This window comes from Meriones unguiculatus, chromosome 2 (assembly GCF_030254825.1).
Source record: "Meriones unguiculatus strain TT.TT164.6M chromosome 2, Bangor_MerUng_6.1, whole genome shotgun sequence".
NCBI lineage: Eukaryota > Metazoa > Chordata > Mammalia > Rodentia > Muridae > Meriones > Meriones unguiculatus.
In genome coordinates, this window is record NC_083350.1 from 180287888 (window position 1) to 180314587 (window position 26700).

The 26700-nt window shown below is 36.7% G+C and overlaps 1 protein-coding gene across 4 annotated transcripts in view; it reads left to right on the forward strand.

The window, feature by feature from the left end:
• Positions 1 to 26700, forward strand: part of Fstl5 (follistatin like 5) — a 692962-nt gene that overhangs the window by 59146 nt on the left and 607116 nt on the right. For all 4 annotated transcript variants that reach the window (XM_060378450.1, XM_060378449.1, XM_060378448.1 and 1 more), the window contains exon 2: positions 16170 to 16311. In XM_060378450.1, coding sequence (XP_060234433.1) covers positions 16186 to 16311 — 126 coding nt within the window. In that variant the 5' untranslated portion in view covers positions 16170 to 16185. The remainder of the gene's footprint in view (positions 1 to 16169; positions 16312 to 26700) is intronic.

Sequence of the window (26700 nt, forward strand, 5' to 3'; positions counted from 1 at the left end):
GGAGGAGAAGAGGGAAAGAGGGGGAGGAGATAAGAGAGGGGGGCACAACTAGAATAAAAAGTGAATAAATGGTAATAAATAATAATAATTAATAAAAATGCAAAAAAGGAAAATACAGAAATGTTATGGGAAAAATTGAGACATTACTATATATAAAATGAGGTTCTAGTGTATATGGCAATATTATATAGATTTAAATTTTTGTTGTTAATTTAGTTAAATTCAAAATTTTATTTTGTTTTTCATCTTTGAAAGATGTCTTTTTTTCATTTTTTCTTTATTAATTACACTTTATTCACTTTGTATCCCCCTGTGGTTCCCTCCCTCCTCCTGTCCCAATCCCTCCCTTCCTTCACCCTCTGCATGCATGCCCCTCCCCAAGTCCACTGATAGGGGAGGACTTCTTTTCCTTCCTTCTGATCCTAATCAATTAGGTCTCATCAGGAGTGGCTGCATTGTCTTCTTCTGTGGCCTGATAATGCTGCTTCCCCCTCAGAGGGAGGAAATTAAAGAGCAGGCCAATCAGTTCATGTCAGAGACAGTCCGTGTTCCCATTACTATGTAACCTACTTGGACACTGAACTGCCATGGGCTACATCTGTGCAGGGTTCTTAGGTTATCTCCATGCATAGACCTTGGTTGGAGTATCAGTCTCAGGAAAGACCCCTGTGCTCAGATTTTTTGGTTCTGTTGCTCTCCTTGCGGAGTTCCTGTCCTCTCCAGATCTTACTGTTTCTTAAAATTATAATTTGAACCATTGTAGTTATGTGTGCAATTTAGTAAATTTTATATGATAGCACAAGTATGTATTTCTGTGTATCAACAGATATTTATATATGTAAAGATTTATATAAGCTAACTATAATTGCACCCATATTCTCTCTATGTACTATGTATAATCCAACTATGTATGTGTGTGTATATTTATGTATCTACCTAATCTATGCAGCTATCATTTGTCTATCACTGTCTATGTAATGATGAAACAAAAATGATTATAAAATTTAAATTTGTCTGATTGTGTGAAGCTGATATTGTGTTCTTTCAATTTGTTCCACACTTCAGTGGAGAATACATGCAGTAATCTCAGGTGTTTCTTATAAAATAAGGCTGATATAATCTGTTGAGTTGTAGAGTTTATAAGGAATACCCTGGGTAGGCACTTTGAGATTCGCTTTGGGTTTTCAGAGAATGTGTATGTCCTAGTTAGTTATATTGGTACATTTGAACAGCTAGACCCAGGAGACACAACTTATATGATGGATTCATGCAGTACCAGCTGTCCTTTTCCTCATATGTTGCAGGGTTTTGGGTCATTTTGTACTGGATATTATGTTCTGTGTTGAACTATTTTGCTCTTCATCAAATTTTGATCTTTCCCTAATTCACTATTTTATTTGATTTTTATTATGAAGTAGTCTAGCTACCCATTTATCTATCTATCTATCTATCTATCTATCTATCTATCTATCTATCTATCTATCTATCGAATCTATCTATCTTCTATGTTTGTTAATGATATGTGTGTGAGTGCCTGTGCCATGGGTCACATGTCAAGATTACAGGAAAACTTAGAGAGTTCAATTCTCTCTTTCCGTGTTTATGTGTTCTAGGAACCAAACTTGGGTTGTCAGCTTTAATTCCCTCTGTACCATTTCTCTGGCCCTGAAAAATGTGTTAAGACTTTTTTGAGAAAACAAACATTTACCACACAACATACTTTTATTTTTTATTTTTATTTTTTGCTTTACAATATCACATAGCATATTTTTAAAATTTATTTTTATATTAATTACAGATTATTCACTTTGTATCCCAGCTGTAGCCCCTCTGTTATTCCCTCCTAATTACACCCTCCCTAATAACGTGACATTTTATAAACCATATATGTTTCAGAATTCACATAACTTTGTAAAAATGTATTAATAGAATTCAGCAAAAATTCATTCTCTTAGTGTAAACTGAAATGTCTATACATTCACCATGCAGTCTGTTTCTGAAATAGTAATGTATTTTCATAAAAAATTTACATATTCTTTTAGTGCCCGGTGAAGCTGTCTATTGAAAGGTTTAATCAAGTAGAATTTGGGCAGTTGTTTTCAATTAATGTTTAAGAAGTCACTGAAGTAAAGACTCCTGTTTTGAAAAGTGGAATTAAAATAATGGTCATCATTGTTTCCTTAATACTTAATTTTTCTGCTATCACATGCTGGCAAAATGGAGTAGTTCATAATTTTTCAGTTCAGCAAACTACAAAGAAAAATATCTAGACAGTTATACCACATGAAAAAAAGATGGAATTCAAAACTAAGAAATTCTGTGTCAGCGTGGATTCAAAAGCCTGCCCACATCCTATTTGGATGCAGTCCCAAAGATTGCATTGTATGTCCCTATTTCATTTACCTAGATGTAACCTCGAATAAAAGAAAACCTCCATTCCAGGATGTTCTTTAATGAGAGAATTACATTTTTTCTTTTGTGTAGGAGCTTTTTAAGAAGCATTAGCACATGTATAAAGAGAAGATATTAGAACAGAAGCCTGAGTGAAACATGGTTGGATTTACTGGTGTCATCCACCTTGAAAAATAACTGCCTTTCTGAACTTGGGCACACCATCTCTTATGAAATTCTCTACATGTTACTCATATATAATAAATAATATTAAAATACCCCACATTTATTTTTAGAATTAAATACTGTGCAGCATCACTGACATATACCTAATAGGATATATAGGTTCTGTTTTCCCCTTCTGCTTCTTATTGCTTACCACAAGGAAGCAGACAATTTTAGTTTTCTAAGTTGCTTTTGCTTTCAGTGATATTGGGTAGTTAGAATGTCTTAAGCAGGTGAGATGCTAGAGAGCACATATCTTTTTGATGAGACTCCACTCCCCGATGAATGGATTAATTTATCTTAATAAACTGGATACTTTAAAGAATGTTCAACCATTTTTAAGACAGGTACTAAATATACAGTTCCACATATAGTTCAGCATATCAGTGTGAAATTAAAGTGGTCAAACAAAATGACAATGTTATAACAACAACTTGTCTAATGAATGCAAGGAATGCCTCTCTGGCTCTGCCTAATTTCAAGTGCACCAAAGAAGAAAACTTGTTTCCTTTTCATAGGGGAGATTTTAAATGAAACTCCCACAGGAAGCCCAGCTTTGTGTAAGGTATAAAAGAAAAAACTTATGAGAACAGTAACTCAGCTCTTGGCTGGTTTCATAGTCAACTCAACTTAGTGTTTTCAATGAAGTGAGGAATATTAAGCCTCTTAATGGATCTAAAGTTAATTACTAATAATCATTGATTTGTTTATCCAAATATATTTATGTGTATGTCCTGTGTTAACTTCTGCTCTAATTCATAGAAATAAATAGAAAGTTCTGAGTCACGGTTAATTTTTCATTTAAATACAGATGAAAAACAAACCAATTAATTCATAGTGTATCAAATGCTGACAAGGATTGTGATTTCCAGTAATTCTCATACAATAAAATTTTCATTTATCATTTTCAAAAATATCCATTTCACTATCTTAAATTTCTTTAACATTTAGAAATATTTAACCTTCTATTTGAATTAAACCTACTTGAATATTCATTTTTGGGTTTTCTCTCTTCTTCAGACACATTCTTTCTCATTTTATATCTAGATTAGAGGAGCATTAACACCAAGAACACTGATTAGTAACATTTGCCAGTATATTCTTTCTGAATTCCAATTTTCTATATCTTAAAACCTAGTTGATATCTTCTTTTTGGAGGCACCTTGGAATTGAGATTATAAAAAGAGATTATAGCATGTTCTCTCAGGCCTTCATTTTCACACATCTGTGGTTTGAGTCTACTCAGAGATGATGAGCTGGCAGGGGTGATTAGACTAATGGCTCTGCTTTTGTTATACATTGAAAACCAAAGGCGTCAATTCCTCTATTTTTTGAATTCAAGAACCCAGAAAGGTAAAGGGTTTTAGCCATCAGGTAGTCCCCATCCTGCTTCAGAACGGAACGAAGGGTTTGCCATAAGGAGAACATGGACACAGGGCACAAGGCCAATACTAACAATCCACTTTCATTTTCACCTGGATGGGAATGAGAACATGTCTGAAATGAACCACCCCATGGAAACAACACTTAAAGGAGTTATAGAAAAATCCCATCAGAGGTCAGAAAATCTGGTATGACATTGTCAGAGGCTGAAGGAAAGTGTTGAAGCTAGCACCTTGAAACTCTACCATCTCCTCAAGACAGTTTTAAGAGGTGCTATGGTGGAGCAAAAGGCAGCTTAAATCCCCACAGCTGGAGCCTGCAAACTGCTTTCCCTGTCTGCCACACTTAATGAGATGAGGAAGTTTCCATCCTTTGACCCACATTTTCCTCCTATCATAGATATTGCATGATGATTCCTTCAACATCTTAAATTATAAATCTGTATTTTCTATTTTTAAGAAGAGATACTGTATTTGTTTTACAAAACCATAAGGAGGAATTTTTGAAAGGAAGGAAGTATAAATAAATCCAAAGCAAACAATTTTGAATTTTGAAGCCATGTAACTGACCTAGCAAGGTAAAGGGTTTTAGCTGTCAAATAGTCTTCTCTACTGCTTCGGAACAGAGCAAAAGGTTTTCCCTAGGAAGAAGAAACGCAGCATAAATAATTTTTAGTGAAAATAATTTTTACTCATTACTTTGTAATTTTCCAGTTTTTAACTATTTGAAAGTTTGTACATCTTTTAAATAAGGAATTTTGGTCATTTTCACTTTCCATACCTGTGTTGCCTAGTTTTATGTCAAATGGACACAAACTAGAGTCATTGGAGAGGAGGAAACCTTAATTGGGAAAAAGCCTGCTTAAAATCCAGCTGTAGGAGATTTTCTTATTTAGTGACAGATGGAGTGGGTATGGAAGTCCACAGTGGATGTGGGCCACCCCTAAGCTGGTCGTCCTTGGTGCTGTAAGAAAGCAGGCTAAGCGAGCCATGGGGAGCAAGCCAACAGGCAACACTCCTCCATGGCTTCTGTATCAGCTCTGGTCTCCAGGTCCCTGCTCTGTTTGAGTTCCGTCTTTCACTTCCCTCAATGGACTGTGACCTGGCTGTCAAACAAACCTTTTTCTCTAAGTTGCTTTGGTCATGGTTTATCATTACAGCAATAGGGACCCTAATTAAGGTAATATTTTTTCATTCTACTCCCTTCCTTCTGACAACATCCTTCTCAAGAAGTTCATCTCTTACTCTCATGTCCCCGTTTTGAGTGTAACCCACAGAGTAATTAGAGTCACTTCCCTGAGCCTTGGTGGGAAGTTATTCAGTGGGAGAAGGGCAGTGTATTTGTGTCTTTCCCTCTGAAGTAAACATCTATAACAGACCCTTTCCTCTTCCATGATGGGACAAAGCTTGTGCAAGTCTTCTGCAGATAATGATGGCTTCCATAAGTTCCTGAGTAAAATGGCCATTTCATTTCTTAAAGACAACTTTGTGTTGTATGTCTTCCCATCTTTAGCTCTTATCTTCTTTCCACCTTGTTTTGTGCTGTGTACCTTAAGCACTATAGCATTGAGTTCACCTTGGTAAAGATAGAACCATTCCTAGAATAAGATATTCCATAGCCCTTCTTCCCATCTTCTGGGCCTTTTTTTTTTCATTCCATCCCCTCTTTCATAATTCTCTCTAAGGCTTAGATCAGGTATATTTAAGCTTTCCATTCTGGACGGCATGGCTCCATCACTTATTCTGAGAACTTTGGCACATTATGAGTTTCTGAATTAAACACTACCGGCTGTCATCAGAAACTTCTCTGATAAAGGTAACAACCCTATTCTAAGAAATATATTATATGTTACTGACCTAGAATTACTTTCTTTTTATGCCCATGGATTTGGACTTTTCATAGTTTTTCAAAGATCCTGAATGTTGCATCCATGAAGTTTCTTTTGTAAAAGCTATCATTTTCCATGAATGAACTAATTCCTCTACCCTGTCTTCAAGTCTTGTATTTTTTTGTCTTTTACATAATCTATTCTGTTGATCAGGTTTTCTACCCAGTTTATTTTGACATATTACAAGTTTCATACGCAATTTCATTTCATTTGGATTTCCAGTGTTTCTTTTTACTGGAATTACTTTTAATGTCCTAAATTGTCTTCATTATTTCAGTTAGCCATTTGTTTTTATGTCTGGGCTTCAATCAGAAGATTATTCTAAATTCATTTGGGTGTCTATTAATATCTACTTTGAACTCCTTGAACTCTTTGAATGCTTCTATAATTGTTCCTTTAAATTGTGTGTTTTGAGATTTCTTAAGTTGTTTTCCTTTCAGCACATTGCTGTAAGATTGATGATATTGCAGAGGAATGATTGTCTTCATTTCTCATGTTATTAACTTTTTTGTCACGGAACCTGAGCAACTTTGTTGGTTGTGTTTTATGACATGGATTTATAGGCCATATTTGTTAAGTGGAATTTGTTGTTGTTGTTCTTCTTTTGCTGTAACCCCAGTTTGAGTGGTTTTCAGTCGGGGAAAATGTGTCTCAAACTCAGTACTTTGATTACTGTATGTTGGTTTGTGTGGGGGCTGAAGTGATTCCAACTCAGTGACCACTTGAGGAGGAAGTGTCACCGAGTTCCTAACTGGTTATGTGTGGCTGCTGGATCAAGGTCCTTGCTCAGTTTGAAGATTGGGACTGAGGAGTCTTATAACCCACTGGGAACATTAATAGCTTCTTTAGCAACACCGGACATTGGGCATCTGAGTGGGTTAAGTGGTCTGATACTAGCTGCCATTTGTGTGACTGTCAAGGTTTGTTCCCAGAGCAGGTGGCAGGGTAGGACAGGGGTTTCTTATCCCTGATGGTTCTGTGCACTCCTCTGGAGTTAGGTCCAGAACAAGACAGAGGCATGTGGACTTACCCATGGAGGCTGTCTGTGTCTGCTCTGTATGAGATCAGGAGCTTACCGTGTAGCCTAGCTGGCCTAGGAGCACCTGTGTTGACTATAGTGACCTAGTCTAATCAGGGCAATCCTCGAGCCTCTGCCATCCAAGTACTTGGAATATCAGGTTTCATCACCATTGAAAAAATATTTAAATTACATTTAATTACATTTAAAATATTACATTTAAAATACATTACATTTACAATTACATTTAAAATGTTAAATGTAATTGGGATGATAATTTTTAGATACATACGCAATTTCTATCAGTTAATAACTAAGTATTTTTGTGCTTCTGCATAAATGAAGGGTTACAAAAGGCCACAGGGCTAGAGTGTATCATATGCTTCTGGATGGCATTTTATTCACATGCTTTTCAGTGTTCCCAATGTGCTGTCAAACAAAGTGCCAATTAACTGTTAAATTTAGCAGGTTGTCAGAAGTCACTAAGGTAAAAATGTTCAATTATTGGATTGATTTCTGCTCATTTACAATTTCTAGTACTCCTTGTGGAGATGAATTAACTTTGGAAGATGCAACATTACCCTAAAGAGCAATGAGATAATCCGGATTGTTGCTTTGTTCACATTAAGAAGATGCACTAATTATTCTTCTGGTTGCTGTGATAAAACATCTAACAAAAGCAAGCAACTTAAGGAAAAAAAAGGGACTCTGTTTGTCTGTTTGTATGTCTCCCTCATTGGTTTTTTGAGACTGTGTTTTTTTTATAACAGCCGCAGCTGTTCTGGACTCCATTTGTAGATCAGGCTGGCCTTGAACTCACAGAGAACCACCTGCCTCTACCTCCAGAGTGCTGGGATTAAAGGCATGCGCCGCCGTGCCCAGCAAGAAGAGTTTCTTGAGGGTATAGTCTGTCCTGGCAGGGAGGACATGGCAGTACAGCAGCTGTCGATATAGCTTGAGGAACATGAAGCATCTGATCACTTAGTGTCCGAAGTCACTGAAAATTTCAAGGCCCAAACGGAATGCACCCACATTCTTTGACAGAACATAACAGGAGCCGGCTTAATCCATGTTCCCAACAAAGTCCCTCTTCCTCTCTAAAATATCATGAGAATTTTTTTTATTGTTCCCAGTTTCCTTTTTTCTCCCTTTTCTTTATTTCCCTTCCATTTCTTTCCTTTCTCTTTCCTTCCTTTCCTTTCCCTTCCCTTCCCTTCTTCCCTTCCCTTCCCCTCTTCTCTTTCCTTTCCACTTCTCTTTCCTTCCCTTCCCTTCCTTTCTCTCTACCTTCTTCCCTTTCCTCTTCCTTCTTCCCTTTCCTCTTCCTTTCCCTTTCCTTTTCTTTTCTTCCCTTCTCTCCCCTCCCCTTCTCACCTTTCTTTCTTCCTTTCTTCCTTCCTTCCTTCCTTCCTTCCTTCCTTCCTTCCTTTCTTTCTTTCTTTCTTTCTTTCTTTCTTTCTTTCTTTCTTCCTGTCTTTCTTTCTTTCTTTCTTTCTTTCTTTCTTTCTTTCTTTCTTTCTTTCTTTCTCTCTTTCTTCCTTTCTTTCTCTCTTTCTTCCTTTCTTTCCCTTCCTTCCTTCCTTCCTTCTGTCCTTCCTTCCTTCCCTCCCCTTCTTTCCTTTTTTTTTGACTAGTCACTTTTATTTTTCATTGCTGTCACTAAATATCTGAACAATCTGACAATTTAACAAGAAAGGTTTTTTTTTGGTTTATGCATTAGTGGTACAATTCACCCTAATGGGGGGGAGGGGAGGCTGACTCTAGCAGCTCTGACTGTGTCAGCAGAGGTGGTATACCCTTGGTCCCAAGCAGTCAGGAAGCAGCAAGAGGTGAGGCTGGTGCTCAGCTCACTCTCCTTTGCAGTTAGTCTGGAACCCTATCTGCTCAGACTCAATGTGTTCATTCTACCCTCATTTTTCTTAGTGATGTAACTATGGCAAATATTCAATATAAGTGTCACTATTTGCAGATGATATGATAGTATCCATGAGCGACCCCAAAAATTCAACCAGAGAACTCCTTCAGCTGATAAACACCTTCAGCAAAGTGGCAGGATACAAAATCAACTCAAAAAAATCAGAAGCCCTCCTATATACTAAAGACAAAAAGGCTGAGAAAGAAATTAGGGAAACAACACCCTTCACAATAGCCACTAATAACATAAAGTACCTTGGTGTAATGCTAACCAAGCAAGTGAAAGACCTGTTTGAGAAAAAATTCAAGTCTCTGAAGAAAGAAATCGAAGAAGATATCAGAAGATGGAAAGATCTCCCATGCTCATGGATTGGTAGGATTAACATTGTGAAAATGGCCATTCTGCCAAAAGGAATCTACAGATTCAATGCAATTCCCATCAAAATACCAACTCAGTTCTTCACAGACCTTGAAAAAAAGATTCTCAGCTTCATATGGAGAAACAAAAAACCCAGAATCTCCAAAATGATCCTGTACAACAACAGATCATCTGGAGGTATCTCCATCCCTGATCTCAAGCTGTACTACAGGGCAACAGTGATAAAAACTGCATGGTATTGGCATAGAAACAGAAAGGAGGATCAATGGAACCGCATAGAAGACCCAGAAATATATCCACACACCTATGAATACTCAATATTTGACAAAGAAGCCAAATCCATTCAATGGAAAAAAGACAGCATCTTCAATAAATGGTGCTGGACCAACTGGATGTCTACATGCAGAAAAATGAAAATAGATCCATATTTATCACCCTGTACAAAACTAAAGTCAAAATGGATCAAGGACCTAACATAAAACCAGATACCCTAAATCAATTGGAAAAAAAAGTGGGGAACAGCCTAGAACTCATTGGCACAGGAGACAACTTCCTGATCAGAACACTAACAGCACAGGCTCTAAGAGCAACAATCAATAAATGGGACCTCATGAAACTGAAAAGTTTCTGTAAAGCAAAGGATACCATCATCAAAACAAAACGACTGCCTACAGATTGGGAAAGAATCTTCACTAACCCTTTATCTGACAGAGGACTAATATCCAGTATATACAAAGAACTAAAGAAGCTAAAAAGCAGCAAACCAAGTAATCCAATTAAAAAATGGGGAATAGAGCTAAACAGAGAATTCTCGACAGAGGAATATCGAATGGCAGAAAAACACTTAAAGAAATGCTCATCCTCATTAGCCATCAGGGAAATGCAAATCAAAACGACCCTGAGATATCACCTTACACCCATCAGAATGGCCAAGATGAAAAACTCAAGGGATAACACATGCTGGAGAGGTTGTGGAGAAAGGGGAACCCTCCCACTGCTGGTGGGAATGTAAACTGGTACAACCACTCTGGAAAGCTATCTGGCGCTTTCTAAGACAATTAGGAATAGTGCTTCCTCAAGACCCAGCTATACCACTGCTAGGTATATACCCAAAGTTCATTCAAGTACACAAAAGGGATACTTGCTCAACCATGTTTATAGCAGCTTTATTTGTAATAGCCAGAACCTGGAAACAACCCAGATGTCCATCAACAGAGGAATGGGTCCAGAAATTGTGGTATTTTTACACAATGGAATACTACTCAGCAATCAAAAAGGAGGAAATCATGAAATTTACAGGCAAATGGTGGGACCTAGAAAAGATCATTCTGAGTGAAATATCCCAGAAGGAGAAAGACAAACATGGGATATACTCACTTATATAGACCTATAAGATATGATAAACATAATGAAATCTATACACCTAAAAAAGATAATCAATTGAGCAGACACGGGGTAAGATGATCAATCCTCATTTAGAAAGACAGATGGGATGTGCATTGAACGTATGACAGGAGTCTACTGAGCGCATCTGAAAGACTCTACCTAGCAGTGTTTTCAAAACAAAGACTCATGACCAAACCTTTGGCAGAGTACAGGGAATCATAAGAAAGAAGGGGAGTTAGTCTGTTGGGGAAAGGATAGGAGCTCTACAAGGACCAAATATATCTGGGCACAGGGTCTTTTCTGAGACTGACATTCAATCAAGGACCATGTATGGTTATAACCTAGAACCTCCACTCAGATGTAGCCTGTGGTAGCTCAGTAACCAATTGGTTTCCCAAAGTGAGGGGAACAAGGACTATTTCTAACAGGAACTCAATGACTGGCTCTTTGGTCTTCCCACCCCCGAAGGCAGGAGCAGTCCTGTTAGGCCACAGAGGAGGGCTTTGCAGCCAGTCCTGAAGATACCTGATAAAACAGGATCAGATGAATGGGGAGGAGGTCCCCCCTATCAGTGGACTTGGAAAGGGGCACGGTGGAGATGAGGGAGGGAGGGAGGGACTGGGAGGGAATGAGGGATCGGGACACGGCTGGGATACAGAGTTAATAAAATGTAACTGATAAAAAAATAATAATAATAAAATAAAAAAAACAAAAAAACCCCCAAAATACCTGTACAGTAAAAGGATCAACATAAGTAATGTTTGTTTTGTCTTCTAATGGTTCAGTCTACACCAATAAAATCAAACACTTATTTGTTAATAAAAACTGTAGTTCTACCAAAGAAGAAGTTAGTTGGCTTTTAATATTAACCTTTTCTCCATATACATGATGCTAAGTAAAAGAACTCTAGTCATGTAGCTTTTGAGGAAATGAATCATATATTTTTAAGCATTTTTGCTTAACTCCTCATTATTAAGATTTTGGGCTTGAAAGGCATCAACGAAAATAATCATAATAACTTTTTTGAAAGCTATAGGTTGAAAAGAAAAATATGTTGAATATTCATACACCAATTAATGATGAGATTTACCTATCATTAAATCATGTTTTATATGGTATAACATCTCACAGCATTCTTAAAAAAACTTAGAATATATAGACAGGAGGTATACACAGCTTTATGATAGACTGTTGTCTCTTTCTCACAAGCTACACAACTATATTAGCAGGTACTAGTACTGAATACTGTAGGTTATTATGACACAATGGTAACCACTTGTATATTTAAACATACCTGAATGTAGAAAAGTCTAGTCAAAAATTTCACACCAGATTATAAAACAGAGCAATTTTATGAGGAACTCAGCATGAACTGATCTTGCAGAACTTGAAGTTGTTTGGGTGAGTCAGTGAATGAGTGATAAGCAAATGAAAAGCTTTGGACAATCCTGAATATGACTGTAGACTTTTAAATATTCCACACTTATTCTTTACTCAGCAACTTTTTTTCCTTCAACCGTAACGTAGTTTGACTACAGTATACACTTTGGTTTATAAAGTTTACGTAAATTAGCTTTTGAATCACATTACAGGCTTCATGGTGTTCAGAGATTGGCCATCACAAAATAGATTCTATTTTTTGAGTTTTTTTTTTTTTTTTTTAATGAGAAGTTAAGATCATGAAATTGGGTGAGTAAGAAAGATCTAGAAAGAATAGTTGGGTGAAGAAAAATAAATGATCTATATCTATATCTATATCTATATATATATTATACTCAAGTAATGCAGTCATTAACGGGCATCACCAACTGGATGCTCAGATCAGCTGTACTAGTCTTTGCTGTAACTGGCAACAAAGTAGTCATATATGTAGCAGTACAAATATGTCAATATTATCACATGAACAGGAAAAATGACTTGCACTATAGCAGGACTGCTGTGACAGAGCTGGAAATAGTGGCCTTACAGTTTTATTTTTATCTTATGGGACAACTATCATAACCATTGTCTGTGACTGAATTGTTTTTGCGTATGACTGTGCTTGAAGCAAAATGTGCATGCTGACATACTGATTATGGGATTCCAGTAAAATTTAAGTAAATGCTCCTTATTCCTTGCTATTTGTCACAAAAATTATTACAGAAGAACATTATTTTAACCATACTTATGTACAATTTTATATACCAAATGTTAATGATGTTTGGCCCAATGCGTTAAATGAATTAAACTGTGTATGTGTGTGTGTGTGTGTGTGTGTGTGTGTGCATGTAGAGACACATATGAAGAACACAGTAAAAGAATGCCATTGGGAGAGATTGGTAGTGGACTAAGGAAGATGACCTTAAATGGACTCCTTTAGGCAATGTCTACATTCACCTTATCGAGTAATTACGGGACAAGGCCTTTGCACTCTTCTTTACCCTCTAGGTCAAGTTCAGGGACAAAATAAGTGTTGTGGAAACTATCTCTGTACCTGAGCTGACCCCTTTTAACCATTTGTTCCCTCTTATATTTAGAATGTTCCATACAGTGTCTCATAAACTAATATTTACTCTGAAGAAATGATTAAATTGTGTCATAACGAATGTTTTATAAATTGTTGATAAAAAGCCTCTTTCTAATTGTATTTTCTGTATATACTTAGATTATTCATTACAGTATGCATGAAAATGAGTCAAAAGAGGTGAATGTAAAAGAAAATATATAGTGTTCTCAGTTTCCCACATGACTTGTAGCAGCAGTGCAGAAGAGAGTTGCATTTCCCAATGTCTGACAGCAGATACACAATTTTTCCTTATCCTAAGAATACAAAGAGAGTCTTTTTTTTTTTTTTTTTTTTTAGAAAAAAATAGTTTGTTGAGTCCTTCCTAGATACCAGGTATTTGCTAGGTCCAGGTGATGTAATGATAAAAATGTGAGAAGAAAAACAAAATTAAGCGATTTTGTGTGCGTGTGTGAAAGTTAGAGAAGACAGACACATTATCTGCAAGAAATGATTGGTGTTTATCAAGCATGATAATGGTTATAGATAATTACAAGTAAATGCTAACAAAAATTTTCAGCATGCTTGAAATTTTATTATTTATTAAAATTTATTCACTTTGTATCCTAGCTATAGCCCCTTTCCTCATCTACTCCCAGTCCCATCCTTCCTCTTTCTTCTCCCCCTATGCTCCTCCCCTAGTCCACTGATAGGGAGATCTTCCTCCCCTTCTGTCTGACACTAGCCTATCAGGTCTCATCAGGACTGGCTGCATTGTCCTACTCTGTGGCCTGGTAAGGCTGCTCCTTCCTGAGGGGGATGTTGTCAGAGAGCCAGCCACTGAATTCATGCCAGCGACAGCCCCTGATCCCCTTACTAGGACACCCACTCGGAGATTGAGCTGCCATGGGCTTCATCTTTGCAGGGGGTCTAGATCCTCTACATGCATGGTCCTTGTTTGGAGTATCAGTCCCTGTATGTCCCCTCAACCTAGGGTTTTTGGCTCCGTTGGTCTCCTTTTGGAGCTCCTGTCCCCCCCCAGGTCTTTCTATCTCCTCCTTATTCCATAAGATTCCCCGGACTCTGCCCAAAGTTTGGCTATGTGTCTCAGCAACTTCTTTGATAACCTGATGCGTACAGTCTTTTAGAGGTCCTCTGTGGTAGGCTTCTGTCCTGTCCCCTGTCTTTTCTTGCTTCTGATGTCTATCCCATTTGTCATTCTGAATAAGGATTGAGCATCTTCCCTAGGGTCCTTGTTATTTTGGTTCTTTTTGACTATAGATTTTAGTATGTTTATCCAATATTATATGTCAACTATCCACTTACAAGTGAGCATATGCCATGTGTGTCTTTCTGTTTCTGCTTACCTCACTCAGGATGATCTTTTCTAGTTACATCAATTTGTCTGCATATTTCATAATTTCCTTGTTTTTAATTGCTGAGTAGTATTCCTTTTGTGTAAATGTACCGCAATTTCTGTATCCATTTCTCAGTTTCTCATCTAGGTTGTTTCTACATTCTGGCTAATACAAATAAACCTGCTACAAACATGGTTGAGCAAATGTCCTTGTGGTGTAGTTGAACATATTTTGGATATAAGCATAGGAGTGGTATAGCTGGATCTCAAGGAAGCGCTATTCCTAATTGTCTGAGAAACTGCCAGATTGATTTCCAAAGTGGTTGTACAAGATTACATTCCCACCATCAATGGAGGAGGGTTCCTCTTTTTCCACATCCTCTCCAACATGTCTTGTCTCTTGAGTTCTAGAACTTACTCTGTAGAGCAGATTGGCCTCAAACTTACAGAGATCCAACTGCCTCTGCCATGCAAGTACTGGATGAAAGTGTGCAACACTACTGCCTTGCAGAGAAACTCTATCTTAATATATGAGTGATTTCAGTATATTAAAGATGGAAGATATTAGCTGATAAGAGAGTAAAATACACCACAACATGGAGTTTAATTGATTTAAGTTCTCAAATATTTACTCATACCATTGGTTTGAGTAAACACTTATCTGCCAATTAGCAAGGAAATGTCCTGGTAAAAGTTGTAAAATAAAATGCAGTTTTACTCAAACCTAAGCTGACTGCATGTTTGAAAGTCAGTCAGTGATTACCTGAAATCTTTATGCCATTTTGTATTTTCTTTGCTTCATCCGAAATACAGAGCACTATAAAAGGACATTAGTGTAAATTGTCTGCACACCCTCTCCTAAGATTTAAATAATGTTACAATTATTTGTAACTCAATAGGCTTGGTCTGTATAAGTTCTGCTGAACTATATTGAGTTTGTGCCATAGACAAGGGTTATATGAACTTCTAAAGGTTCTTAACTGAGAACTGAAATTGTTTAAGGTTTTAAAAACTTTCTCATCCAATGTATTTAAAGAGGAGTTCAACAGGGACTATTTCTAACAGGAACTCAATGACTGGCTCTTTGGTCTCCCCACCCCCGAAGGGAGGAGCAGTCCTGTTAGGCCACAGAGGAGGGCTTTGCAGCCAGTCCTGAAGATACCTGATAAAACAGGATCAGATGAATGGGGAGGAGGTCCCCCCTATCAGTGGACTTGGAAAGGGGCACGGTGGAGATGAGGGAGGGAGGGAGGGACTGGGAGGGAATGAGGGATCGGGACACGGCTGGGATACAGAGTTAATAAAATGTAACTGATAAAAAAAAATAAAAAAAAGTCATTCAAAAAAAATCTCCATTACCTACGAAAGCAAAAAAAAAAAAAAAAGAGGAGTTCAAGCGTGTAAGTATATTTACACTTGTATTATGTACAAATACATAGAATAGCAGCCGCGGTTTATTTCCTTCCTTTACTGTGCCTTGTACTAAATGGAGCCAGGGAGATTTCTATCCAGCCCTACTATTTTTTTTTTTTTTTTTTTATCAGTTTGTCTTTTGTCAGGCTGATCTTAAAAATATCAGTGTTTGTTATGAAAAAAGGAGTAGTGTTGATTGGTCAAAGTCTGTCAATCACATATTCACATGATCTAATTCAGTGTATAAGGATTTTTCGATGACATTGAAAGTTTTCAATGCATTTGTTTATCATATAACAATTTCTCTGATTTTCAAAATTGTAATTTTGACAGGTGAAAATCAATAAGGATGTTTAAGAGCTGGTCAGCCATTTTGATTCTTGGATTCATCCTTCTGGAGTCCGAAGGGAGGCCAACAAAAGAATCAGGATATGGCCTTAAATCCTATCAGCCTCTCACAAGACTACGGCACAAGGTATGGCAAACCTGTCAATCTGCTCCAGTGCCTTCTATTTGTGAACTAAAAGATTAGATGTGAGTTTTCTATTCATTTAGGGCCACTCACTTCTGAACATGCTTTCAATAATTTTTATTGTATATAATTTGAAGCTTTGAAATGGGAAATAGCAGCAAGTGACCACCTACAGTTTGGTAAATAAGATACCTTCTCAATGATGAATAGGTGCAGTCTAGTTATAGAGCACAGTTCACTCGGTAGGCGCTGGCAGGTAGGGTAGCGGTCAAGAGCATATATTGCTGTTATGAAGGACCTGAGTTTGGCTCACAGTTTCTTGGGAAAGTCACATCCACTTGCTACTGCAGTTCCTGAGGACCTAGCAACCACTTCTGGAGTCTATGGCACTTGCCGACACATGTGCCTTAGCCTACTGGGTCACACATACATATGCACATAATTAAAAATAAAAGTATTCATTAAAACACACCATTAATACTTTTTCCCGAGTATAAGTAATGATTTATATACCAAGAGTTAAGAGTGAGTCAGTTAATTTCTATTACTTTCATACTTTCATAGAGTATCTTAAACTACAAAGTATTATTGCTCTACAAAGATATACAAAGATATATATGCGCACGTACATACATTGGTGATGGTAAAATTGAGCTTGAATAGAAATTTGAATTTATTAAAAAATCATTACATTTTAGGTTCCTTGATATAAAAATGAGAAGTGTTTTAGAGAGCACAGTTTTTCATGTTTAACTTTTTCAACCTTAAAATAAACAACAGTTTGCTTTATGATGTCACAGTCACATATCTAGTAAGTATTAGCTGTGTGCTATTTCTTTGCTTTAAAGTGTATATCCTGAGGGCAGAAACTATATCTCTGCCTTTTCTGGTGCTGTGTGCATATGGGATATTGTTGGAGTAAATTGTAGAAGAGAGTTGGGGGGTAAAGTGCTAAATTATGTCTCATTGGCTTTCTACAAAATACAAGACCACGAGTTTGTGCATCACTGTGAACATTTCTGAGAAATTCTTCAGTTAAAATTACATGTTAAAATAACAATATACTCATCTAGGCAATTTAATAGATTTTAAAAGAAAAGATATAATTAAATGAAATAAGCTTGAGAAGAACACGTACTCTCCAAAAATTGCCATAATGTTTTTATCATTATATGTTTATTTCTAAATCACTAGGAATGACATGATTGTTGGTATATAAAAAACGGGACAGAAATTCTCATTAAAATACATCATTTTCAACAGCTTTCTGTGGCTCCATGATTAATCTACAAAAGGCATTTAATAAGGGTTTGTATGTATGTAAACCTATGTGTGCTCATGTGTGTGTGTGCGTGTAAGAGGATATTTAATAAGACTGAAAGAAAATAAACTGATCAGACCATGGGAAGCAAGAGAGAAAGTATTATTTCTGCTTCCGGTTCCAGTTCTGAGTTTCTGACCTGAGTTGCCTCAATGAGCAGCTGTGATTGGACAAGTAAGCCAAATAACATCCAAGTTGCTTTCTGGTCATGGTGTTTATCAGAGCAAAGAAAGCAAACTAATGCAACCTACATATTCAGTTCATTTTGAAACAAAAAATATAGGACTGATTTGTCAGATCATATTGAAATCGTACAGATATGAGCAAATGCATACATATTTCATCATCTGCAGCTGTATGTACCCGAAAATGTGATTAAAATTTGTCTGTATGTTGTAGTAAAAATGAGTGACAATAAACTTGCCATGCTAATTATAGAAACCTTAATTATGCTCTACAAATAAATGTCTGGGAGAGAGCTGATTGTATGTTTTACTAATGTGTTTATCCCACTACGTCTACGCAACATCATCTGAGGCAATTCATTGGCACTCCATAACGGCAGAACGCTGTCAACTACATCCAAATTCCACCAAATTCTGCTTTTATTCATCACGTTTTAAAACTTAGACATGCAGTGCTTTATATTGCAGAAGCTGTTTTCCTGCAAATTGTCATTTGATTGTGTCGTAGCCTGAGACACAGGCCTGCTCTTCCTGTTTCTTTGGTTGACGTCATTAAAATTCAGAGAGGTGAAGTTGCCTTCCTAAGAGCAAGAAAATGCAAAAATCATTATTAATAACATAAGAAAAATAAGAAGGCAGGGTAGGCTATGTGGAGTTCTCCCTAAACTTAAAGCAATGTGACTTCTGAGAGAGAAACGTCTGCTTTTTAGACTGTTTCTCTTTATCCCCCCAAAGCAAAACAGCTGCATTTTCATATTGTTTTCTGAAGGGCGATTCTACGGATGGTGGGTTTAGGTTGGCTTAAGACAGCATTCTAGCAGAGACTCAGTTGGAAAAACAGAAATCACCAGGAACACAGATGATTTTGTAATCAGAAATCTGCATTTTACATATAGTGCAATAACTTTTGGCTACCATATACATTGTGAAGAATTTCCAAATTCTGAAACATTGGTAACACTTGAGAATCAGTCAGATGCAATTAGCATATGGAATCAGATGCCACTCCACTTAATTCTCTGTATTAGGTCCTTTCATTGTATTATGTTTAATTTTTTAACTTTTATTAATTACTCTTTATTCACTTTGTATCCCCCCATAAACACCTCCATCCTCCCCTCCTAATCCCATCTTCCCTCCCCCTTCTTCAGGAATGCCTCTCCCCAAGTCCACTGATAGAGGAGGTCCCCCTCTCCTTCCTTCTGATCTTAGTCTATCAGATCTCATCAGGAGTGGCTGAGTATTGTGTTTATTTTATACTACTAACTTTATTTTCTATGTTAGATTTTTAATTGTATGTACATTCTCATGGATGAATGAGTTTATGGTTATTTTATAGATAAGGGGATATGATTTCATGGATGTTTAGAATTTTTTATTGTAACGTCACCCAAGATTATAGATTAGGATTTTAAAATAGAGTTTAAATAATTTAATACAAACTTAAAAAATAAAATGAGTGTTTTCATGGCCTCTCTGCCATGAATTGACAACTTTAGTTACATTCTCATATTGTGCTTCTTGCAAAAGTGGGATTAAACGTTTTATTGTACTTTTTCATTTTATTTTTAAATGTGTGAATATTTTGGCTGCATCTATGTATATTCATCACTTGCCTATTTGATGTCTATGAATTTTAGAAGAGGGTATTAGAACCTCTGGAACTAATCAGAGATGATTATAAATCACACATGGCTGCTGGGAATAGAATTAGAATTGGTCACAACAACAACAAGTCTTCTTAATTGCTGAGCCTTCTCTCCAGCTACTGGAATAGATGTTTTGATCTCTTTGTGATTTAGCTGCATTACCCTTCCTTGCCAGGTTAAGTCTTTCCTTCACCCCTTCATTTTTTTTTCTTTGCTTTCCTTTCTTCACTCCTGCCAAAGTGTCCTTGCATGGTCAGCATATGCACCACAGTACTTGGCTGTATTTTAATGGTCAATATCTGTAAAAAGCAAGATGCTAACTAGAACAAGCTATATCAGTTCAAATACACTTCTCTGACTTCTGTGTGTCCTTCAGTTTCATTATTACTTCTTCTTCTTCTTTTCTTCTTCTTCTTCTTCTTCTTCTTCTTCTTCTTCTTCTTCTTCTTCTTCTTCTTCTTCTTCTTCTTTTTCTTCTTCATCTTCCTTTGAGACAAGGTTTCTTCTGTAGCTTTGGCAGTCCTGTTCTAGCAGGCTGGGCTCAAACGCATAGAGATCTGCCTGCCTCTGCCTCCCCAAGTACTGGGATTAAAAGAATGCTCCACCATGCCTGGCTTCTTTACTTATTTGTTCATTACGTATTCATTATTTATTATTCATTACTACTTCTTTGAGCTATAAATTTCTCTTTTCCAGTGGTAGGATCATTTACAGTTTCCTGAAACAGACTAAACAATCAAGCAGGAAGAGTAGGACAGAATCCTTGGAGACACTATGGCACTTTCCTAGAGACTTTAGGAATATTTTATCAATCCTTTGATCTTCTCACCCTATGAAAGTATAGGACTTTCTAAGCCTTCTGGTAGTGGGTGTACGTGTGTGTGGGCAGCAATGAGTTTGACTCCAGTTCCGGTCTTTTACTGGCCAATGAATAAAGTCTTATCTCTTTGCTTAATAATCTCTCTGTGGAAGCTTTTCAGGGTATAGTAGTCTGGGTTGACATTTGTGTTCTCTTATAGTCTGTATGACACCTGCCCAGGCCCTTCTGGCTTTCATAGTTTCTGATGAGAAGTCCGGTGTGATTCTGATAGGTCTACCTTCATATGTTACTTGGCCTTTTTCCCTTGCTGCTTTTAATATCTTTTCCTTGTTCTGTAGATTTAGTGTTTTGACTATGATGTGACTTGATGTGTTTCTTTTCTGGTCTAGACTATTTGGTGTTCTGTAGGCCTCTTGTATATTTATGGACATCTCTTTCTTTAAGTTGGGAAATTTTTCTTCTATGATTTTCTTGAAAATATTTTCTGGACCTTGGAGCCTGGAGTCTTCTTTTTCCTCAATCCTATTATTCTTAGATTTCATCTTTTCATGGCATCCTTGATTTCTTGGCTATTTTATGTTTGGGGCTTTTCTGATTTCACTTTTTCTTTGAGAGAAGTATCAATTTCTGTGAGTGTATCTTTGGCTCCACAGATTCTTTCTTCCATCTCTTGTATTCTATTGGTGATGCTTACCTTTGTGGTCCCTGATCTTTTCTCCAAGTTCTCCAGCACAGGAGCTCCACAAGGATCAAATGTATCTGGGCACAGGGGTATTTTCTGATACTGACACTCCACCAAGGACTGTGTATGGATATAATCTAGAACCTTTGCTCAGTAACCAATTGGTTTCCCATAGTAAGGGGAACAGGGACTATTTCTGACAGGAACTCAATGGCAGGCTCTTTGACCTCCCCACCCCCCAAGGGAGGAGCAGTCCTGCTAGGCCACAGAGGAGGACTTTGCAGCCAGTCCTGAAGATACCTGATAAAACAGGATCAGATGAAAGGGGAGGAGGTCCTCCTCAATCAGTGGACTTGGAAAGGGGCAGGGAGAAGATGAGGGAGGGATGGTGGGATTTGGAGGGAATAAGGGAGCAGGATACACCTGGGATGCAGAGTTAATAAAATGTAACTAATAATAAAAAAATAAAATAAAATAAAAAAATAAAAACCTCTCTGTATGTGCCTTGTCCTATTCTAGCAGGTTAAAGAAAGAAACTTGTTGAGAAAATCAGGTAATACTGTGGCCTGTAAGTTAGGAACAGAGGAGCATATTTGGATAAATATTTTACAATAACTGAAAAATCTCCCAGAACTCTGTTTTACCCTATAGCATGGCAAATGGTAAGCATTTAACTCTCCAGCTTGTCTGAAAAACAGGGTGAATGCTATCTTCTCTTAATTATTGAATCATGGAACAAGGAGTGGAAGAAACCTCCTTTTTGATGTTACATTGTTGAATTTGGGCGTTGTTTGTTATCTCAGTGCGCTCTCTGCTTCTCCTTACACATAAAGAGAAACTAGAACTCTTTCCCATGCCTACTTACACAAAATCCTATGGGAAGGTTTTTCTCTCTTTCTTTTTGTCTCTGTTTCATTTTCATTTTTGACTCTTTCTGATCTTCACTTATCCTTTTTATTTTTCCTCATACTTATATATATTTCCTATAACAAGTGGCCTCCTCTTATTTGGATAACCCATGGTATGCATGTATTGACATGTACAAATCTTAACAGGCACTTAACTGTCTGACTATACACCCTCCCTCCTTTAGCACCCATCTTCACCTCTTCTGTTCTATAGTGCCGATCATGCTGTTATTGTATTGGCTGATGGAAAACTGTATTCCACTCAAAGCCGTGTTCTTCGAGTGTATCTAATGGGACCACTTAAGTCCCTTAAGTGTTTGTATCTCTCTTTGACAAGAGTGATATGTCCAGCTAATCTGGCAAATTGAAGTTGATCTAGGATTTTTTTTTCTGAAATCAAAGTATTTCTCTGTGAGGATCAGTGTGTGAATGAAGCAAAGAGTGTGAAAAATTTAATCATTCATGAGATTGTAGCTGTTCAGAGTGACACAATATAATTCAAAGAACTGATTTGTGAGATATGATTTTTTTTTCTTTTGCTTTTGTACTAACTCTGATAGATGTTGCCTAATGGAAAGCAGCAGGAGAGAAGCATAGAGAAAGAGATAAACATTAAAGGGACCTCAGACTCCCAGAGCTCAAAAGCATGGACCTCTAAAGGAACCAAGACCATTATTTCCTTACAGGAAGACTGGTGGCAAGTCTTAGAAATTGTCTTGCTGCTAGCAGGAAATTTCAGAGAGATGATTTAAATGCTAATTGATTTTTCTGAGGTCAAGAAACAATATGGATTTCCTCTTGAAGGAAAATCTGAGGGCAGGGCTGAGAGGAGTTAAAAAGTTACTATGAAGAATTAGTTAACTAAATGTTAAAGGACACACTAGTTACAATGCATGCATAAATTTATTCTGTATATATAAAGAAGATTGAATATGATTAAGTTTTAGAATTGTTTCAAATAAGTACTTTGCATTTGAAATGTGAGGATTTTTAATGCATTTTTTTTCTCCAAGGAAATCAATCCCAGTATCAACGAATGCCTCCTCTATCTAGTCATCTGATTGTGCAAGAACTGTTTTTTTTTTAAATTTCTGACTTTTACAACCAAAGAACATTAACAATTCCATAATCTTTATTGATAGAAAGATTGAGTCTAAGAAATATCATGGATTTTCACAAAAATTCCTTTTCTTATATAGAAGGAGAAGAGTGCCATGACCTCTAGGCCAGCCTGTGCTACAAAGTGACATTTATACCATCTTAAGTGTGATACCTTTGTTGAATTCATAAGCAAGAAAAAGTCTTCTTCACTATTTAAAAGACTGTGTAACACTTGCTTAGCATGTGTTTTGCAAAAGTTATAGCCATGCATGGTGGCTACCTTCTGGAGATGTGATGTGTAATATGTTGGCTAGAGCTAACAGTAATGAATTTCTAATTATTAGTGAGGGGGCAGATCTAAAAAAACTTCATACAAATATAGACATGCAGAAGAAATGATAAACATTTGAGTAGCAGTATCTTCAGTAGCTCAGGGGTAATGATTACTTCACTATAGATGTGTATTGAGGTAATGAATTGTGTTTTAGAAGTGCACATTTTTTTCACAAACATGTCAATAAAAATGAAGAAGAAGAACATATAAAATAGAATTTGTTTTTTAGAAATGTGTTCTGCTCAGATTACTGGTAAGTAAAGATTTCTTTTAGTCTTTTTATTCTTATGTTAAAAGACTAAAAAGGATGTCATTATGATATTACTGAGGTTTTATGTGTGTTTTTCCATTTTTTAAAATTTATTTATTTATTTACTTATTATTAGTTACATTTTATTTTTTAATTATTGTTTATTATTATTAGTTACATTTTATTAACTCTGTATCCCAGCTGTATCCCGCTTCCTTATTGCCTCACACTCCCACCCTCCTTCCCTCAGCTTCTCCCTGCCCCTTTCCAAGTCCACTGATTGGGGAGGACATCCTCCCCTTTCATCTAGCCTTGTTTTATCAGGTGTCTTCAGGACTGGCTGCAAAGTCCTCCTCTGTGGCCTAGCAGGACTGCTCCTCCCTTGGGGGGTGGGGAGGTCAAAGAGCCTGCCATTGAGTTCCTGTCAGAAATAGTCCCTGTTCCCCTTACTATGGGAAACCAATTAGTTATTGAGCTACCACGAGCTTTGTCTGAGCAAAGGTTCTAGGTTATATCAAAATGGTGCTTTTCTTACCTCTATGATCTCATATGAGATTATGTTACTTAAAGCTTTAAAAATACTTATGAATTGAAAAAGTACTGTTTTTCTTTGAAATTTCAACTATTGAAATGCAAAAGTGTGATGAATTATCATTCTATTTATTCTAAAATAGAATGGAACTAAGAATGTAGTCAAAGAAAACCAAGTATATAGCACATTAAAATTAAACTGGCTTGTTACAAATCCAATATATTCCATTATACATAAGTTTGGGTAAATATAATAGGTTTCTTTCACACAAATATGTATTTATCTAAATACCTGAGTCTGTTTCTGTTTCTTAGGCACTCAATTCTGTGTGTGTGTGTAGTATATGACTTTTTCCTGTTTTTTCAGAATAGTCATTGATCATTTCATGTATGATCACCAGAGTATTAAGACATGGGTATTATAAAGTATTATTGTCATTGTTTTCTTTTCTTTTCTGTTTAATTTCCAAATCTTAATATGACTGCTAATTGTTATTTTTTTGTGGGAAAAATGATGCAAGATCACATATAAAACTCATCTGAATCTATATAAATTGATTATATTTTACTACCACATATTTAGAAAACAAATACTTTAAGTATATATGTATGCTTGGAATGTGTGTGTGTATAATACAAGAAAGCATGGCTATAATGTAAAGAAAAGATATACTGATCTGACCTTTAAAATTATTAGAATTTCAAATTGGCATTTGCAGTCATTACTTCAAATTAATTATGTATTATTCCTTGCATTTTTAATTCAGAGATTACATTCTGAATGCAATTAGAAAAAAATCTGTATTACAAATGGGAATAAATCTCTTAATTTATGAGCTTGATAGTCACCATGTTTCAGTGATTAAAAACCTTGTAGTATGTAGATAATTGAAAGGTGAAGCTATTTTCACTTACTGTTATTCTTTAGAATTGAGCTTTCCTGTTTTTTAGAATTATAACAATAGATAGATAACATGTTCTGTATACATATAAATATATATACACATTCACATACAGGCATAAACACATAAACACACACTGCAGTTAGGAAAAGAGAGGGCTGAACCCCACAGTCTTTATTGAAGGTGATACAGGGAGGAGCTTTAACATGAAACTGGAACCCTTATGTCTCACCTTTCTGTTGTGTTCAACCTTCTAGCCTCAAACAAACGTTTCTGCATGTATTCTTTTACCAGAAAAATCATATTTAGTTATTGTAACACATATTTATTAAGAGCCTAGTACATGCATGCATTGCACAAAAGATTCCATATTGAATTCTCCATAACTCACCTTAATTTATCACATGGCTGTTAGTGAAGTGAGCATCTCAAATGAATTGACTGAAACCATAATTCAATGAAAATGTGATTCAATATGTATTGAAATGTGTAATAAGGCAAGTGTCTCTGAGGGAGAGCCAGAACAAAGTTTGCTTTATAGTAAGCTGTCTACAGGAAAATAAATGAGGCAATTAACTGTGTAAACAGCTTAGATTAAAGGTGTTGAGCTTAAGGATTCTGGCTGAGAATGTATTCATCAACTGGGTGGATTAAGCACAGGACCTTCTTCACCAAAGGAGCTGTCAGCCATTGTAATAGAGATGTCTAATAATAAGTGTCTGTTTTAATGAGAAGTCAGTCCAAAGTTTGCTCAAAAATTTTAGAAGTATTACTGGTTTCTCTTCCTTTTATCACAGTTTTTAGTAATAGAATTCAATCATAGGGCCAGTGTAGGTTAACAACAAAAATAATAAGACAATACATAGATTCCTATATGTTCACATTTCTGTCTAAATAGCCTTTCTCTGTTATTTGGGTGGTGGAGCAGAGTGGTGCATTTGTTATCATCCAGTGATGCTTGATTATCATCCAAAGCCCAGTTTGCAAAAATATTCACTTGTGGCATTGGCTTGAGGCCATGTGGCACTTTGATAAGTATGAGGTAACATGAACAGCACATTTTTTTTCTTTTTTTATTAATTACACTTTATACATTTTGTATCCTTCCATAAGTCCCTCCCTCTTCCCCTCCCGATCCCATCATCCCTCCCTCTTCTTCATGCATGAAGTCCACTGATACGGGAGGTCCTCCTCTCCTTCCTTCTGATCTTAGTCTATCAGATCACATCAGGAGTGGCTGCATTTTCATCTTCTGTGGCCTGGTAAGGCTGCTCCCCCCTCAGTGGAAGGTGATCAAAGAGCAGGCCAATCAGATTATGTCAGAGGCAGTCCCTCTTCCCATTACTATGTAACCCACTTGGACTCTGAACTGCCATGGGCTACATCTGTTCAGGGGTTCTAGGTTATCTCCATGAATAGTCCTTGGTTGGAGTATGAGTCTCTGGAAAGTTCCCTGTGTTCAAATTTTCTTGTTCTGTTGCTCTCCTTGTGGGGTTCCTGTCCTCCCAGCTCTTACTATTTCCCACTTCTTACATAAAATTCCATGCACTTTGCCCATAAGCTTTGATAGTCTGCAGGGCAGAGGCTTTCAGAGGCCCTCTGTGGCAGGTTCCTAGGTTGTTTCCTGTTTTTTTTTCTTCTGTTGTCCATCCTCTTTACTTTTCAGGATGGGGATTGAGCTCTGCACTTTGCCTATTCACTCCTTCTCA